This window comes from Pinus tabuliformis, chromosome 2_2, assembly GCF_031772625.1.
Source record: "Pinus tabuliformis cultivar Carrire ecotype Pingquan chromosome 2_2, CPIR1, whole genome shotgun sequence".
Classification (NCBI taxonomy): Eukaryota; Viridiplantae; Streptophyta; class Pinopsida; order Pinales; family Pinaceae; genus Pinus; species Pinus tabuliformis.
Genome location: NC_142300.1, coordinates 964,838,201 through 964,854,519, shown reverse-complemented (window position 1 = coordinate 964,854,519; position 16,319 = coordinate 964,838,201). Strand labels below are relative to the sequence as shown.

At 38.1% G+C, this 16,319-nt stretch overlaps 1 protein-coding gene across 1 annotated transcript in view; it reads left to right on the top strand.

Moving 5' to 3' along the window:
* Nucleotides 1-16,319, top strand: part of LOC149196437 (delta(14)-sterol reductase-like) — a 74,509-nt gene that overhangs the window by 43,712 nt on the left and 14,478 nt on the right. Inside the window, exon 5 of the mRNA XM_089408284.1 lies at nucleotides 529-610. Coding sequence (XP_089264410.1) covers nucleotides 529-610 — 82 coding nt within the window. The remainder of the gene's footprint in view (nucleotides 1-528; nucleotides 611-16,319) is intronic.

Here is a 16,319-nt window from a genome sequence, read left to right as displayed (position 1 = left end):
ATATCATAATAACATGAATTTACCATCTGCGAATTTGGTTCTGTTATCTTAAGTTGTACTGATCTTTTCTTGCTTAAATACTTGCTTTTAAAAATGGAAGCCATTTTTTAGCAAAATAAGATCCCATTTAAAATGGCCATTATTTATTGCAACACTAGTGAGCCATGTGTGAAATCCTGATTGATTCCCATCATAGCTAGGATAGGGATGTTAACTGGTTTCTTTGCAAATTTCATAGCCATTGGAATGCTTTGGAAGCGTTGGATCTTTTGACTCAAATCATGTCCTATAATACTCTCATCAATGCTCTTTTCGTTAGTGCTTGGATAGGGATGCTGTTGATTACTGTTTGGTAGGATGTGTGAGTAACTTCATATTTTAAGAAAATACATATTGATTTTTGCATATTGTAATTTATCTAGCCATGCTAGATTAAATTTAAATAAAGTTGATATTATTTCCCCAAATTTGGTCAATAATGATATTAAAATTTGGTAAGCTTCATTTGATTTTGTTTGCATTGTGTAGTTGGGACATAATTGCGGAGAATCTTGGTTTCATGTTGGTCTTTGGGGACTTGGTTTGGATTCCATTCACTTTCAGTATTCAGGTACGAGGAAAGTTAGCTTGTAATTATTAATGTGAAATTTAGCATGTTTTACTGTCCATGCGAAATGAACAAACGTTCAAATAAGTAGAATAAGGGCTACCTTTCCTTAGTTAATAGTCTAATATGCTTCAATAACATATGATATAATAGTTTGAGGTGTTCAGCAGTAAAAATTTAAAACTTGGTTGTCTTAGAGTAGGTTAAGAGTTACTATAATGACAAACAATTTTTCGTAAAAAATGTCAAACTTAGTTGACTTTAAACTTAATAAAGCTACATAATATTTTTTAGCATAATGGGAAAACTTCATTTTAAAGCTATCAACTAAATGCTAGTGAATCCTATTATGGAAATCGAAACCTAAAGAAAATCAAGACACACGAGAGAGGTCTCTGTATTGTATTGCATTGCATTTATGAGAAAGTGAAAGCTTTCTTATAAAAGGGTTACAACCTAGTTGAGTCAATCTACTTTATGAATGTGGGATAGACTGAGAAACACACTAAAGTGAAATAAAGCATAAAATAACCTAAAGGCCAAGTGTCTTTATTAACATTTCTAATATCTAATTGACCATAACATTAACACCCTCCCTTAATGGTCAATCTGTTGAAAAATGTAAGTAGGTTTGGTCTTTGTACTTTTATCAATATATATTTCACGTAAAATCAAAAAGAAGAAAAAATGTGTGATATTTTCTGTGGTATTTCAGAGCTGGTACAGGGCTGAAATTGCAGGGCCCAAAATTTCAGGAAGAGGCTGGAATTTTAGGAAGCTATTAGAATTCAGAGATTTGACCAGCATTGACTTTTGATGACTATGATTTGTTGAAGATGGCTTGAAGGAGGGCTGACTTGGGTCTATGTGGCAGTCTTGGTCTTGGGTCTTGGATATCTCACTTTGATCTTATTCTATAAGAAGATAATTTTTGTGGGTTTTCCCCCTTGTGGGGGTTTTCCTTGGCTTGGAGCCTATATTTTGTGTCCTTGTCTCTTGTGGTTTTCATGTTTTGTACTTTTGGTAATTGCTTGATGAAAGAAGAGAACATAAAAATTTAATAAAGAAGCTAACAAATTCACAAGTAATTATCATGACAGAAAAATCAACCCTAATCTACAAGCTTACTGATTTCTCAACATGGTTTCAGAGCTAAGGTAAAAGAAGGCAGTTTGGATATCAGATTTTGTTGGCATAATTGAAGACATTCTTACTCCAATCCTTACAAGAAGGAGATTTGAAGAAGCCCTAAGTTTGGAAGAAACCTAGCATACATAGAGACCAGGACTATAAAGGTGTTACTAAGGACTGAACTAATTCTTAGAACAACAAAGCATTTGCAATGCTCTGTGGAAGAAAATTCAGATGATTGATTAGAGGAAGAAATACAAAGATTTTGAGGCAGATATACAAAGGTATGAGAGATATATAAGAGCTTCCTGTAGCAGAAGATGCAAATTCCTGTGGCAGCTTTCTATAATGCAAGATTTTTGTGGTACTATAATTTTGTGACAATAATGACAATACATCTTCTGTGGATCCGAACTGCTATGGCAACATATTCTCGATGGCATTCGAACTTATTGTGGATTATTGCTACAATAACCATTTCACAATTGATCTAAAGTTCAAGAACAAATCCTTGTAGGGGACCAAAGATCTATAAAGCATCACTATATGAGAGCAAGGCTATCACCAATTACTAATGCATGTATCTCTGAGAAAATTGTGAACAAGCTTACTGATTTCTCAAAATAGTTTCAGAGCTAAGGTTAAAAGAAGGCAGTCTGAATATCAGATTTTGTTGGCATATTTGAAGACATTCTTACACCAATCCTTACAAGAAGGAGATCTGAAGAAGCACTAAGTTTGGAAGAAACGTAGCATACATAGAGACCAGGACTATAAAGGTGTTACTAAGGACTGAACTAATTCTTAGAACAATGAAGTATTTGCAATTCTCTATGAAAGAAAATTCGGATGATTGATTAGAGGAAGAAATACAATGATTCTGAGGCAGATATACAAAGGTATGAGAGATATATAAGAGCTTCCTGTAGCAGAAGATGCAAGTTCCTGTGGCAGCTTTCTATAATGCAAGCTTTTTGTGGCACTATAATTTTGTGGCAATAATGACAATACATTTTCTGTGGATCCGAACTGCTGTGGCAACATATTCTCGATGGCATTTGAACATATTGTGGACTATTGTTACAATAACCATTTCACAATTGATCTGATGTTCAAGAACAAATCCTTGTGGGGACCAAAGATTTATAAAGCATCACTACATGAGAGCAAGGCTGTCGCCAATTACTAATGCATGTATCTCTGAGAAAATTGCGAACACTGTATGCTAGTCATGTACAATGATTTGAATTTGAAAGAAGTTGAGATCTATCTCTGGGCTAGTAAGAAGGCTTTAAGGAGAACCAACCCTCAGCGTACGAAATTTCTTTGTGGCATCTGAGTATACTTCACTGGCTAAATTCACTGTCCATGTTACCTGTGTATGAAGAAAAGATTTGAAGTATAATACTTGATATATGATCTCTGGTCCGAACTCTTTTGAAAGACTTAAATACTATTTTCTTTTGTGACAAATCTCTTCACCATTGGAGAACAACACATATATACTAATCTCTGCTAAGAAGGCCGAAGCTTGTGACATGAAATCTGAGGCATATAAAAGTGAACTTGTTTGGGAGAATGCGATCAATACAAAAAGGTTTTGTGACACTTCTATAAGGTCTATCTGAAACTATATAAGGCAGCTTGACTCATTTGGAAACCATCCATTTTTGACATCCAAAAAGATCATCATCTCTGTAATCAATACAATTATGTGGCACTATGATTATATACCTAAGGGACAAAGAAAAAAAGTGTGTTGTAGTTAAAGGAACCAAAACCTTATGGATCATCACTAAGGCATGTAAATGTACGAATGATGAAGACATACAAAGCAACATCTTTCAATGACATTCATGGCAACATACCTAAGTTTATTATGAGACCATTGCTACCACAGTGGACGAGGTATATAGAGACAACTTGTGTCCAGAAAAATACATAAGACAACTCTCTTGAAGACCGAAAACTTCTAGAATTCATCTCCTAGTGTGAAGACCGAAACATTGGAGCTCTATGGATGGACTGTGATTTGGAACTTATCTCTGTAAGATCAGTACATGAAGCAGTCACGCTACACAAATCTCCTTCCTATACATAATAGAAGAATGAATGACATCATGGAAGCCTACCTGAAGTTTGAAAGAAATGATTTAGAGGATTAAAACGAAGTTGAAAGTGATAGACCTGAAGAATGTTACTCTATGTTATATCAAAAGGATAAAAGTACAAAATTCAAAGAACTATATCTGTAGATTAATGAACATCTCTGCGATACAAATATGAGAAGCAGTCCTTTTTGAATGAAGTCAACTGAAGGAACAAGACCAGATCTCCACAAAGAAGGATAGGTAAATTCAAAGAGGTATGTATAAATTATGTAATTTGAAATCAATGATCTATAGTAGTGATGCTAAGATAATGATCTTATGAAAAATTAGTAATGCATCATAAAAAGGGCTCGTGTAGAGAACATTGACATTTGTATTATCGCCTTGAATATGTAGACTAGGTCTTATGGTCAAGGAATAAAATCTCTGGTATAGGAGGCTTATCAAAAATGTCTCTAGGGTACTTTAACTAACTCAAACAACATGCTTGTAGAGTTTTGGATTTCCTAATATGACAGATTTTGAAGACATTGGCATCTAGGGTTTGTAAATCTGAGCAAAGTTTGTGATTAGTAAACCCTAGGAATGGAAATCCTAACTAATTGTTTCTGCTGTAAAAAGAAAACCCTAGTTCTTGAGTTTGACAGGAATGACAAGGTTGGTGAACAATTTGAGATTAAGAGGGAGCTAACCCTCTTCAAAAAGATAAGTACCTTACATTTCCTTGCTTACCACTGTTGCTATTTTATCTTTGTACTTTTCCTTTTTGTTCCTTCATAGCTTTCTAATAAAGGTTGCAGACCAAGTCAAGATCTATCTAAGATTGATCAACAGATGGAAGAGTTGAGAGAACGTGGCAAAACATGAAGATTAAGAGGAAAAGAAGAAAAAATTGATTAGATGGCAAGAAGTTCACCTACCTTAGCTGAAAAGAAGGAAATCTGATTGGTTCGATTGAATGGTACTAATGCTGCTAGAGACACTACTGATATTTGGGAGCTAATATGGTGTGAAGCTAGAAGGAAGTAATATTGACTTCAGAAGGAGCAAGAGGAAGAAATTGACTCTATAAGATCTTGGATGGATACAATATTAATTGAAGATTGAAAGGGAAAAGATGACAGATCAATGAAAAGATCTTGTGGTAGGAAGTTGAAGAGTTCTGATATCGTTGTACCAACAACTGATTGATCTAGGAACACATTGATTCACAATATTGATGCTGATAAAATACTGTTATAATTTCTTGAAAAAGGATGAAGGCAAAATCTTGTCACGAAGATAGAGTATATGAAGACGTGTGTGATCAACTTTGTAAGAGTTTGGCTTCATAAGATATTTGACGAACTACTTAATGACATGAGAGAGCTATGTGAAGATTGAGAAAGGATCCAGGAAGGCCGAAGCTTAGTATGATGTGATGTGAGCCCTACAAGCTACAACTAGATCTCCATGGAAGAACAGGTAGTTGATGGTTGAGACACGCTGAGGCTTGTGGTTATGTCTCCCAGGTTGAGAGGGAGTAAGGATTTCCTCCCTGGTTGAGAGGGAGTGAGGATGGACATCATATTCTCTAAGTGTCATGCACTAGGCTAGGACTAACAGTTGTAAGTCTAGTGAAGGCATTGGTAGGGAGAATGGAGGATTGGATAAGCATCTGGGACCGATACTCCTTGAGAAATGGTATCCAAGATAGGATAGTCCCGAGGACCGATAATCTTTGAGGATAGGGGAGGGCATCCAAGATAAGAGTAGTCTTGAGGAGGACCGATATTCTTTGAGGATTGAGAATGTAAGATAAGAATAGTCCTGTAAGGACATACTTGGTGAACATCCAGATGGGGTATGTGCCTTGAGAGGCAGTGGTGGTGTCCAAATGTATGCCTCCCAACGTTGTGCTCTAATCTAGTGGAGAGTTAGAGCTTGTCAAGTCAAGGCCTTGCTATTTTGTAATTGACAATGCTGGTTATGATGATGATGTTAGATATCATTTTTTTAGCGATTCGACTGCGATAAGTAAGTCATTCACGTATGACCATTTCCATGAGACGTAGTTGTAACTGACTAATTTCTTATGATTTTTGAATGGTCCACTTAGCACTCATTGCATCGAGTGATGCTCATAGGGGTGAAGAAGTGGGATTGAAACTAGTGAAATGAATCACATAGCATCAATCATCACTTTCGGGGCTTGCACTTGGTAACCAGGACTTCCCGAGAGGTCACCCATCCCAGATCACCTTTGATGCTTATCAATCCGAACCCTTCTTATGAGAATATTTCAATTTGAGAGTACCCTTGTATCCTGTTGTGTAATTATGAATACCTCCCTAGTTAAGAGGGAGTGTTGAAAATGTAACTAGGTTCAACCTTCATAATTATCTTTGTACTTGTATCAATATATATTTCATGTAAAAGAAAAAAGAAGAAAAAGAAATTTATTATTATTATTATTTTCTAGTCAAATAATTTCTTCATGCTTCTAGGGTTTATTGAGTCAATAAGAAAATTTGTTATGAGTCAAAGTCCCATTTGGACTATTTGTAAGAAAAAGAAAAAGAAAATATTTTGAGTCAAAAGAGTCAATTTTGTCACTACGAGACTAAGCCGGCCCTCTAGATGGACAAATCGGCCAATCCATAAGTTGTGTCTCTTCGTATGGTTGAACAACTATATATTGGCAACTGTGCTCCACATTTTGGCAAGGCAACTGTGCTCCACATTTTGGCAAACAATTCAATTTCTGTGAAAACAAGAAGAAGAAAATCAACGAAGTGAAAGAAGAGAGAGAGAGAGAGCAAAGTCAAAGGAGGGAGAAAGTTCTGTTTTCTAACCTAATTTGTCTACACGTGCAAGATTTTCTGTGGTATATCAGAGCTGGTATAGGGGCCAAAATTTCATGAAGAGGCTGAAATTTTGGGAAGTGATCAGAATTTAGAGATTTGACCAGCATTGACTTTGTTGACTACAATTTGTGAAGATGGTCTGAAAGAGGGTTGACTTAGGTCTATGCGGCAATCTTGGTCTTGGTTTTGGGTCTTGGATATCTCACTTTGATCTTATTTTATAAGAAGAGAGTTTCTGGGTTTCCTCCTTGTGGGGGTTTTGCCTTGGCTTGGAGCCTATATTTTGTGTCCTTGTCTCTTGTGATCTTCATGTTTTGTACTTTTGGTAATTACTTGATGAAAGAAGAGAACATAAAAAATTAATAAAGAAGCCAACAAATTAGCAAGTAATTATCATGACAGAGAAATCAATCCTAATCTACAAGCTTATTGATTTCTCAACACAATCTACTAACTACACCAACTTATCCTGAAACTTAACATATTTTTAAGGACCCAAAAACTTGGTAAAAGTGTTTGTAGTTTGGTCCTCTGTGGGATTGTATTGCAGCTCAATAGATTCATCCTCTACAATGAAGTGGCAATGTATCTCAACATGTGTGGTACATGTGGAAGATTGGATTCTTGGCTAGTTTGAGCGCCTCTTGATTGTCTTGTCTTTAGGGATGTTTGCTCTATCTATTTCATTTTCAGGTTTGCAAGCACCCTTCTAAGCCAAATTGCCTCACATGCTCCTTTCACTACTATTTGATATTCTGCTTCCATTGATAAAAGGGTTGCTTCTTGTTAGTCAATGTGGGTGCAATCATGCCAAGGATGAATACATATCGAGAAGTTGATTTTCTATCATTCACACTACCTACCCAATGTAAATCTATATAGTCACATAGCCTAGGATGTTGCTTCTGTTGTATAAAATGGCAAAGTCAAGTGTTCTTACACATCTCAACAACTGTTTGCTGCAATCTAATTCTCCACCTTTGCTATTGTGATGAATCCAGAAATGAAGCACACAATGTAGCTCAAATTATGCCTAGTGTCTGTAAGGTATATGAAGCTCCCCACTAGCTACTTATAGACTAACTCATTAACTGCTTAAGAGCTGGCCTTGGCTGAAAATTTTATCCCTTTCTCCAATCTGTAGATAACATTCTGCAATTTTTCATTCTAAATCTGTCAATCAAACTCTGACATATTTTGTTTGTGAGATAAAAATGTTGCTACCCATTTACCAAACTTCTACACTTAAATGGTAATATAGGAGGTCTAGATCAGTTATGTCAAAAGCTTTACTCATATTAGATTTGATTTATTCAATAGCACTTACCTCACTACCTTAATAATGATGCCATTTACATATATGACTAGTAGAATGATATCATTACCAATGCTTTGATGTATAGATTGGAATTTGAAGGACTCCTTTTGGAACGCCTGTTCATCCAAGTACCCGTTAGTTTTCATGTACCATGCCTTGGTGTTTGCTTTAGGCCATAAAGATCCCTCTTTAGTTTTCCAACAAGTTGCAATTTCCATGGAACTTGAAACTTGTGGTCAATAAAGATCTTCTAGCCATACTGTGCTGTGTTGATTTTTCAAGTGTAATAGACACTAGCACAATATTTCTGAAAACTGATAATTACTTCTAATGATGTTGATCTTCTTTTAGTGTTTCCAATATATCATTAAGCAATTATACTTCAGAAGTTCAACCATACAAAAACATTGGAATAGTAGGGATCACAATGCACAAAGAGAGCACAAGATTTACCTTGGAAAAAGTCACTAAGGCAAAAAACCCAACAACCTTTTCAATAGAGAAATTCTTCTGTTCAACAAGAGACACACCTAGTCCATCTAGTCATTCCAATCTGATCCAACAATCCGCTCTACTGATCTACCCTAGAATTTCGACCCTCCTGCAACTACGAGAATCCTAGAATTTTGGCCCCTTGCAATTGCCCAAAGATTTCGGCCCCTACAAGAGAAATTACCCAGAAAAAGTGTGAACTACATAGAGAGACAGTTCTTCCACATGTGCGAGAGAGAGAGAGAGAGAGAGAGATAAATTTCTTCGTTCTTTTTGTCATCGTCCTTCTTGTCCTTCACTAGGATGCCCAGAAATTGTCTTGCTTGAGAGAGTGCAAATTGGTGGCTTGAGGAGAAGGTCAGTTGCCTTTATATAGTGGTTCAAATGGGTGTGGCTCTGCCCTGTTCATCCAAGTACCTGTTAGTTTTCATCTACCATGCCTTGGTGTTTGCTTTAGGCCATAAAGATCCCTCTTTTGTTTTCCAACAAGATGTGATTTCCATGGAACTTGTAACTTGTGGTCGATAAAGATCTTCTAGCCATACTGTGCTGTGTTGATTTTTCAAGTGTAATAGACACTAGCACAATATTTCTGAAAACTGATAATTACTTTTAATAATGTTGATCTTCGTTTAGTGTTTCCAATATATAATTAAGAAATTATACTTCAGAAGTTCAACCATACAAAAACAGTGGAATAGTAGGGATTGCAATGCATAAAGAGAGCACAAGATTTACCTTGGAAAAAGCCACTAAGGCGAAAAACCCAACAACCTTTTCAATACAGAAATTCTTCTGTTCAAAAAGAGACACACCTAGCCCATCTAGTCATCAACTAGGTCATATTGAACTTTAACAAATCTATGGTCAAACCCTCCAAGTCAAACATTCCATTTTGATCCAACACTTTGCTCTACTGATCTACCCCAGAATTTCGGCTCTCTTGCAACTACCAGAATCCCATAATTTTGGCCCCCTGCAATTGCCTAGAGATTTCTGCCCCTACAAGAGAATTTGCCCAGAAAAAGTGTGAACTACATAGAGAGAGAGTCCTTCCACACGTGCGAGCTAGGAGAGAGAGAGAGAGAGATAAATTTCTTCATTCTTTTTGTCATCGTCCTTCTTGTCCTTCACTAGGATGCCCATAAATTGTCTTGCTTGAGAGAGCGCGAATTGGTGGCTTGACGAGAAGGTCAGTGGCCTTTATATAGTGAACTGGGTGGGTCAAATGGGTGTGACTCTGCCTAGGCCAACTTGACTTGGAGGGACGCTGAATTGACAAACTAGGAGCCAAAAATTTAAAATTTTCTTCTTTTAAAAGTCCAACTCGGACTTAACTCAAAATATATTTTGCTTTTGACTCATTTAAAATATGGTTTACAATAATCAATATAAATACATCTAGGGCCAAATATACAATATGAAGATCGCCCACAGTTATAAAATTGAACACTCTCTCTTAACTGGGGAGGTATTCATAATGACTGTCATAGGTGTACTCGTTGTTGACAAATTTCTCTAAGAAAAGGTTATATCAAATCATCATCAACATCTACTAGTCACCATAATCTTGTCTTACTGACACAAGGTATACAGACTAGTCCTTAGGACACACTCTCTTAAGAGTAATTTGGTTCTCAAATCCAAAGGCCTCTTCACTAGGCCAAGATGTTGAGGTACTAACTCAACCCTCCTGGAGAGTACTAATAGGCACTTACTACACCCTCTTGGGGAGCATTCTGGGCCTTGATGATGACAAACCTCACTCAACCAGTGTTGATAATATCGGTATCGGGAAAATATCGGCGAGGGTCCAGAAAATATCTTATCGGCAATATTGGCGAAAATATCGGCAAATATCGGCAAGCATAAAAAATGCATAATATATTCATTTTTTTTTTCAGATTTCTAAACATATAAAGCAATAACAGAATGAACTAAACACATTGGCACATAAATATGAAGAAGGCATTGATATATATGATGTCAAATAGAAATGATACATCAAACTTCAAAGGCGATACCAAATCCTGCTGATCCCTGATAATTGTCCAATCAAGGACTCAAACAAAATAACATCACATATCCTGCTGATCCCTGATAGTGATAAATTGATAATTGTCCAATCAAGGACTCAAACAAAATAACATCACAATGTCACATATCCTGCTGATCCCTGATAGTGATAATTGTCCAATCAAGGACTCAAACAAAACAACATCACATATATAAAACTTTAAAAGTATTTCATCATCATGAGTTATAAACTTATATGTAGCAAAAGTTGCAAAACAAATAAAACTAGCAGCTATCTATCTGAGACCATTGGCCTCTCCCTAGCAGCTTTCTTTCTGTCTTGTTCAACAATTGCTTCACGAGCTTTTTGTATAACCTCTGCACTAGAAACCATACAAGGCATCACATCTGCATCATATGCAGAGAGTTTAGCCAGATGGTATTTCAATCGTGTAATCCCTCCTGACATCTTGGTCCCACACAAGTTGCATGATATATATGCCTGATTTGCCCCACCAACAGCCTCCCCATACTCCCAAAATGGGTCCAAGGCTTGGCATATTTGACATTTGTAGTGAACTAATTCAAACCTAGGGCACAAAAAAAACAAAAAATTGGCATTAAACTCCCCAACACAAAATGAAAAAATAATAAGTAATAACAACCTCATTCAAAAAAAATTACTACATTATTTGCATTTTGCAATGTGAATGAAAAATGGCAATAAGAGGGTGCATAAGAAAGTTGAAAAAAAAAATGAAGCTTGCTGTCCAAATATGGAGAAAACCCTTGCATTGGTTCATGGGCATGAAAATCATAGCAAATGAAAAAAAAACAAAGAAACAAAATGTTGGTAGGCAAAGAGGCAAGCAAGCATAACCCTAAATCTATGAAAAAATCATTAACATAGGGGTTTTTAAGAACATACCTGCTAATGGAAGAAATGGAGTTTGTCTCACTATTCTTCAATCTTTGATCCACAAAAAAATCTTAATTGGTGGTGATAATCGTCGTTTGATCTTCAAACCCTCCTTGACAAGCACCACAAAACTCTTTCCCTTTCTTCTCCAACACTCAGAAACAGAAATGAAGAAAAAAAAACCAATTTTGTTTTTTGTAGCCACGGAAAAACATGCCCGGCGATATTTTATATTGTCGCGCGATATTTTCGAAAATATTGCCGATATTTCGGAAATCGCACGATATTTTCTCGGCAATATATCGGCTCGCCGAAAATATCGCGATATTTCCGATATTCGGCGATATATCGCCGATATTATCAACACTGCACTCAACCCTACTTGGGGAGTAATTTGGGTCTATACCTCACTCAACCCTAACTGGGGAGCAATCTAGGTCCTGATGCTGAAAGACCACACTGAACCTTGTCTGGGGATTAATCCGGGTCTTGATGCTGAGAGGCACTCACTCAACCTTATCTGGGGAACTCCCTAGGCCTCTCAGACCATTCTCCCTAAAAAGAGAATGTCCATCCATACTGCTGTCACATCAACACTCCCTCTCAAGTCCCAACGAGAGGGGTAATCTCCACAAGCCCTAGTTTGTCCTTGAAGTACATGAACTTCTTTCTTGATAATGGCTTCATCAAAATATCAGTTGTTTCCTCATCAGTGGACTTGGTGTCGACAACCATGACCATCAATCTGTCCTGAACAAGATACACCTGACCTCTAGCTGATGTAGTGCGCCTCACAACTCCACTTGGTCGTACTGTGAACACAACTGTTGGTCCACCTGGTTAGAATTTGCAGCTCTGCCTCTATCAATGGATCCTGCTCCTTTAGGTCACTAAACATGGCACTCCAATCTGCCCTCTAGCTGATCATTAGTCGTTCAATGTATCAACACATAAGGTCTTCTTGTAAGTTGTTCACAACTCTGTTTGTGAACAACTCCTTGACTGACCACTCCTAATCCTTAGATCTGAGGGACTTCTTCCCTCTATTGCCTTCCTGTGCTGCTCCAATGAGGCAAACTTAGGGCATGGAGGGTTGCCCTTCTGTTGACGCTGTGATCAACTCCCTTAAAAAATTTTCCCACACTTGAATTTTGGAGCCTACTGAGGATCTTACGATTTGTCGTTCCATAATCCCTTCATGGTTGATTGATGTTTTGCAATATGTTTAGGACTTCTTCTCAGGGCAACCCTTGCAACAGTTGCCAGAGAGGCAGAGATCAAAGCAGAGATAGTGAGGGGAGGGACAATGATCCGCAGGAAGTTTTCCAGATTTGGAGAGGCAGCAGCGAGTGACAAAAGTGATCCATGTAGAAGCAGCACAAGGACTATGCAGTAGTTGAAGCAGAGCAATTCAATTTAGCTGGGGAGGAAGTCGATTTAGATTCTAGAGGCCGGGAAAGTCTTCTAGAGGGCCAGAGAGTCATTTTCAGTAGTAGAGACAAGCTAGACAACTTGCTCAGAGGAAGATTCGAGCCACACGTGTGAGAGGCAGCGCAAGGACTGCGCAGAGGGCCTACACTGGGGTTTGGACGACCAGTGTTTCTGAAGGAGCGAGTGTCGAGATTGCTTGTGGGGTGAGAGAATTTTCTCTCTAATTATTTCTGTCAGATACTTTTTAATTAGATTGCCAGTTGGGCATCCATAGATTGTTCTCAGAATTTCATTGCTGCATAATATATAAAAACCCTTGGCTGCTGCACCGGTTTTCCCAAGTTGTGTTTTTCCAAGGACATTTGTCCAAAAATAACTGTGTTGAATTTTTTTGTGTGTGCTAGATTTTATGAGAATCCAATGCTATTTTTCTTCCGCAGTATTTTTGTGAAGTTTGTAATAGCGATTAATTCGTTGTTGCCGTAAGCAATAAACTGCATAATTAAATTACAGTTAGAAGAATTAATTCCATTCGTTGCAATAATATTTCGTAGCTTAATTTTTCTGAGCTGCAAAATAATTTCGTAGCACGAAATTTTCACATGGTATCAGAGTGTGAGTGATCAACTGGGAAGATCAGAAGCGGAGGAGAGAATTTTGCTGCTCAGAGGGAGCACAAGGCTGAAATTCCTATAGGCTGTGTAGTTTATTGACAGACAACCAAATTGCTAGGGCATAAATTCGATTTTCAGTTGCAGGGTTGCAGAAAAGTTGAGTTGCTCGAGATAGTGAATCCAGCAGTCAGAGGGAGCAACACCAGCTCAGATTTTTGCTGAGCAAATTTCTGTTTGGACACAGAGGGTTTTGCAACAGTTTGCAGTTGCAGAATCAACATCGGGTGGGAGAGAAATTGCACACGCAGAGGGAAATTTATCTCAGAGGGTTTCTAGCCAAGAAATATGATTTTCTCAATTGCAGATTGGCAGTAGTAGCTAGCGTATCTGCGCATTCCAGGGGGAGTGTGAGTAGCAGAGCAACAACTAAGTAGAGAAAGAGGTAATTTCCATATCAGATCCAGATATGGCCACAACAGGGCTTAGAGATCAAGATAGGTTGGATGGAGCTTCCAACCATGTCATCTACAAGGCTAGGATGTCCTTCCTTCTAGATGAATATGGCATGAAAGCCTACATAGATAATGTGGTGGCAGTTCCCCAGGATGCAGATCAACTCAAAGAATATAGGAAGGAGATGGCGCGGACGAAGCGATTGATCTTGGATGGAGTTAGAGATCATATAGTCTTACATGTGGCAGATAAAGGTACAACCAGACAGATGTGGGAAGCTCTCTCTGTGCTATATCAGGGTACTTTCGAGCAGCAGAAGATGTTCCTAGAAGAAGAGCTGAGATGCATCAGGATGCAAAAGGGAGAAGGCATAAATCTAGTATTGATCACTCTTTGAGGTCTTCCTCATATTTGGGAAACCTTCATCACTACTCTAAGCAAAAATAATGTATTCCTGACATTTGTTGGGCTCGTTGGTAAATGTACTTATGAGGAGTCCAGGATGATTGTTAGAGGAAGAATTCAAAAGCATGAAGAAGGAGAGCCTACTGCATTTGTTACTCAAGACGAGAAGAAGAAGAGAAATGGAAGAGAAAGTCCATCTGAGTCAAGAAGGCCTCCTGAATCAAAAGACTATATTAAAAAATTAAAGAATATTGAATTCTACAATTGCCACAAGCATGGTCACTTTTCCCGAGAGTGTCCGAGAAAGAGAGATGCTCCAAGATCTAACCAAAGCTACAACAACAACAAGTGTGATGATAGAAGAAGAAGGGGTGATAGAAGGAGAAGCGATACTCCAGTTGATTGTGAAGAAAGTTCTCGACCTCAAAAGAAGTCAAGGAACTCCAAGTATGAAAGTAATGTAGCTACTAGTCAATTTGAATATATTCTTATTTCAGCCCTTTCTAGTTCTTCTCCTCTAGATTTGTATGATAACTCGCTGGTAGATAGTGGGGCTTCTAGACACTTCTAGGTATAAGGAAGTCCTCTCAAATCTCGTTGAGAGGGAGTCAAGTTTTACGATGATTCTTGGGGACAACTCTACATATCCAGTGAAAGGTTTTGGTTCCGTCAAATTTCATTTGGACTCTGGTAATTTCGTTCTCCTTCATGATGTGATGTATGTTCCAGATCTAAAGAAGAACCTGGTATCTATTTTTGCTTTGGAAGACAAAGGTATGAGAGTAGCCTTCATAGAAGGTAAATTCCTCACATGGTTTAGGGAATCTCGCATGAGGGATGCATTCACATTGGTATCTAGAGTTGAAGGACTCTATAAAGTTAATGGGAGACCTCTGGCAATGGTCCATGACACTAGCTATCAAAGTGAGCTATGGCACCGAAGTGAAAGAAGTCAAGGGGACCATTCTCCTCTAGCAGGAACAAGACTGATGATAATGGAGTGACTGTGAAAAGTCAGGTTTGGGATGCCATGGCCAAAGAATATGAGTTGATTATGAAGAATGATGTATGGGATGTTGTGCTAAGACATAAGGGAAAGTCTGTTGTATCTTCAAAATCCTTATATAAGATAAGGCACGAAGTGGATGGAAGCATTGAGAAGTACAAGAAAAAAGTGTGTGTTGAGCAACCTCAAGGATTTAAAGTACAGGACAGGAAGACTCATGTGTATAGTTTGAAGAAAGCATGGTACGATTTTAAACAAGCCGCCAGAGCTTGGTGTACCTGCATTGATAATTACTTGATGAAGCTTGGATCCATAAGAAGCAACGCCGGTCCCGACCTCTACTTCAAAGTGGTCCAAGGTATGCCTTTGATTTTGGTTTTATATGTTGACAATATATTCTTGATAGGTAGTGAGCCTTTGATGATCGAGCATAAGAGGGAGTTGGCCTCTGGGTTCGAGATGAAAGATATCGGTCTAAGATATACTTTTGAAGCTGTGAGACTTTGTCATATTTCGACTGATGAGTAGATTGCAAACATAAAGCAGCTTGGACTGATGGATATGACCCTCCTGGGTAAGGGTCCCAACTGTTTAGGGACACTGAGCTTTGCTCTTCCCTCATGTTTGAGCTCCTAGGGTGAGGAATTGAGCCTTAAAGCTCCTGGGGTTGAGGGACCTTTGGATTTCATAGAGTATACCCTGGTTGGCATCTGTCTTTCCCACCCCTCTGGCCAATGGGTGCTGGCTGCCTGAGTTAGGTGCGATCCTTACTATTTATGGTAAGTGGAATCCTGTTCAAGCTAGAGATGCAAGTCTTCTACCATTGACTCTTACGGGTCATGTTAAGAAGATCAATAGAGTTTCCCGGGACGTAGCATTGAGCTCCCCATTGGTAGAGTTTCCTAGGTTGTAGCATTGAGTTCCTAGCTGGCAGAGTTTCTCGGGTTGTAGCATTAAGCTCCCCACTGGC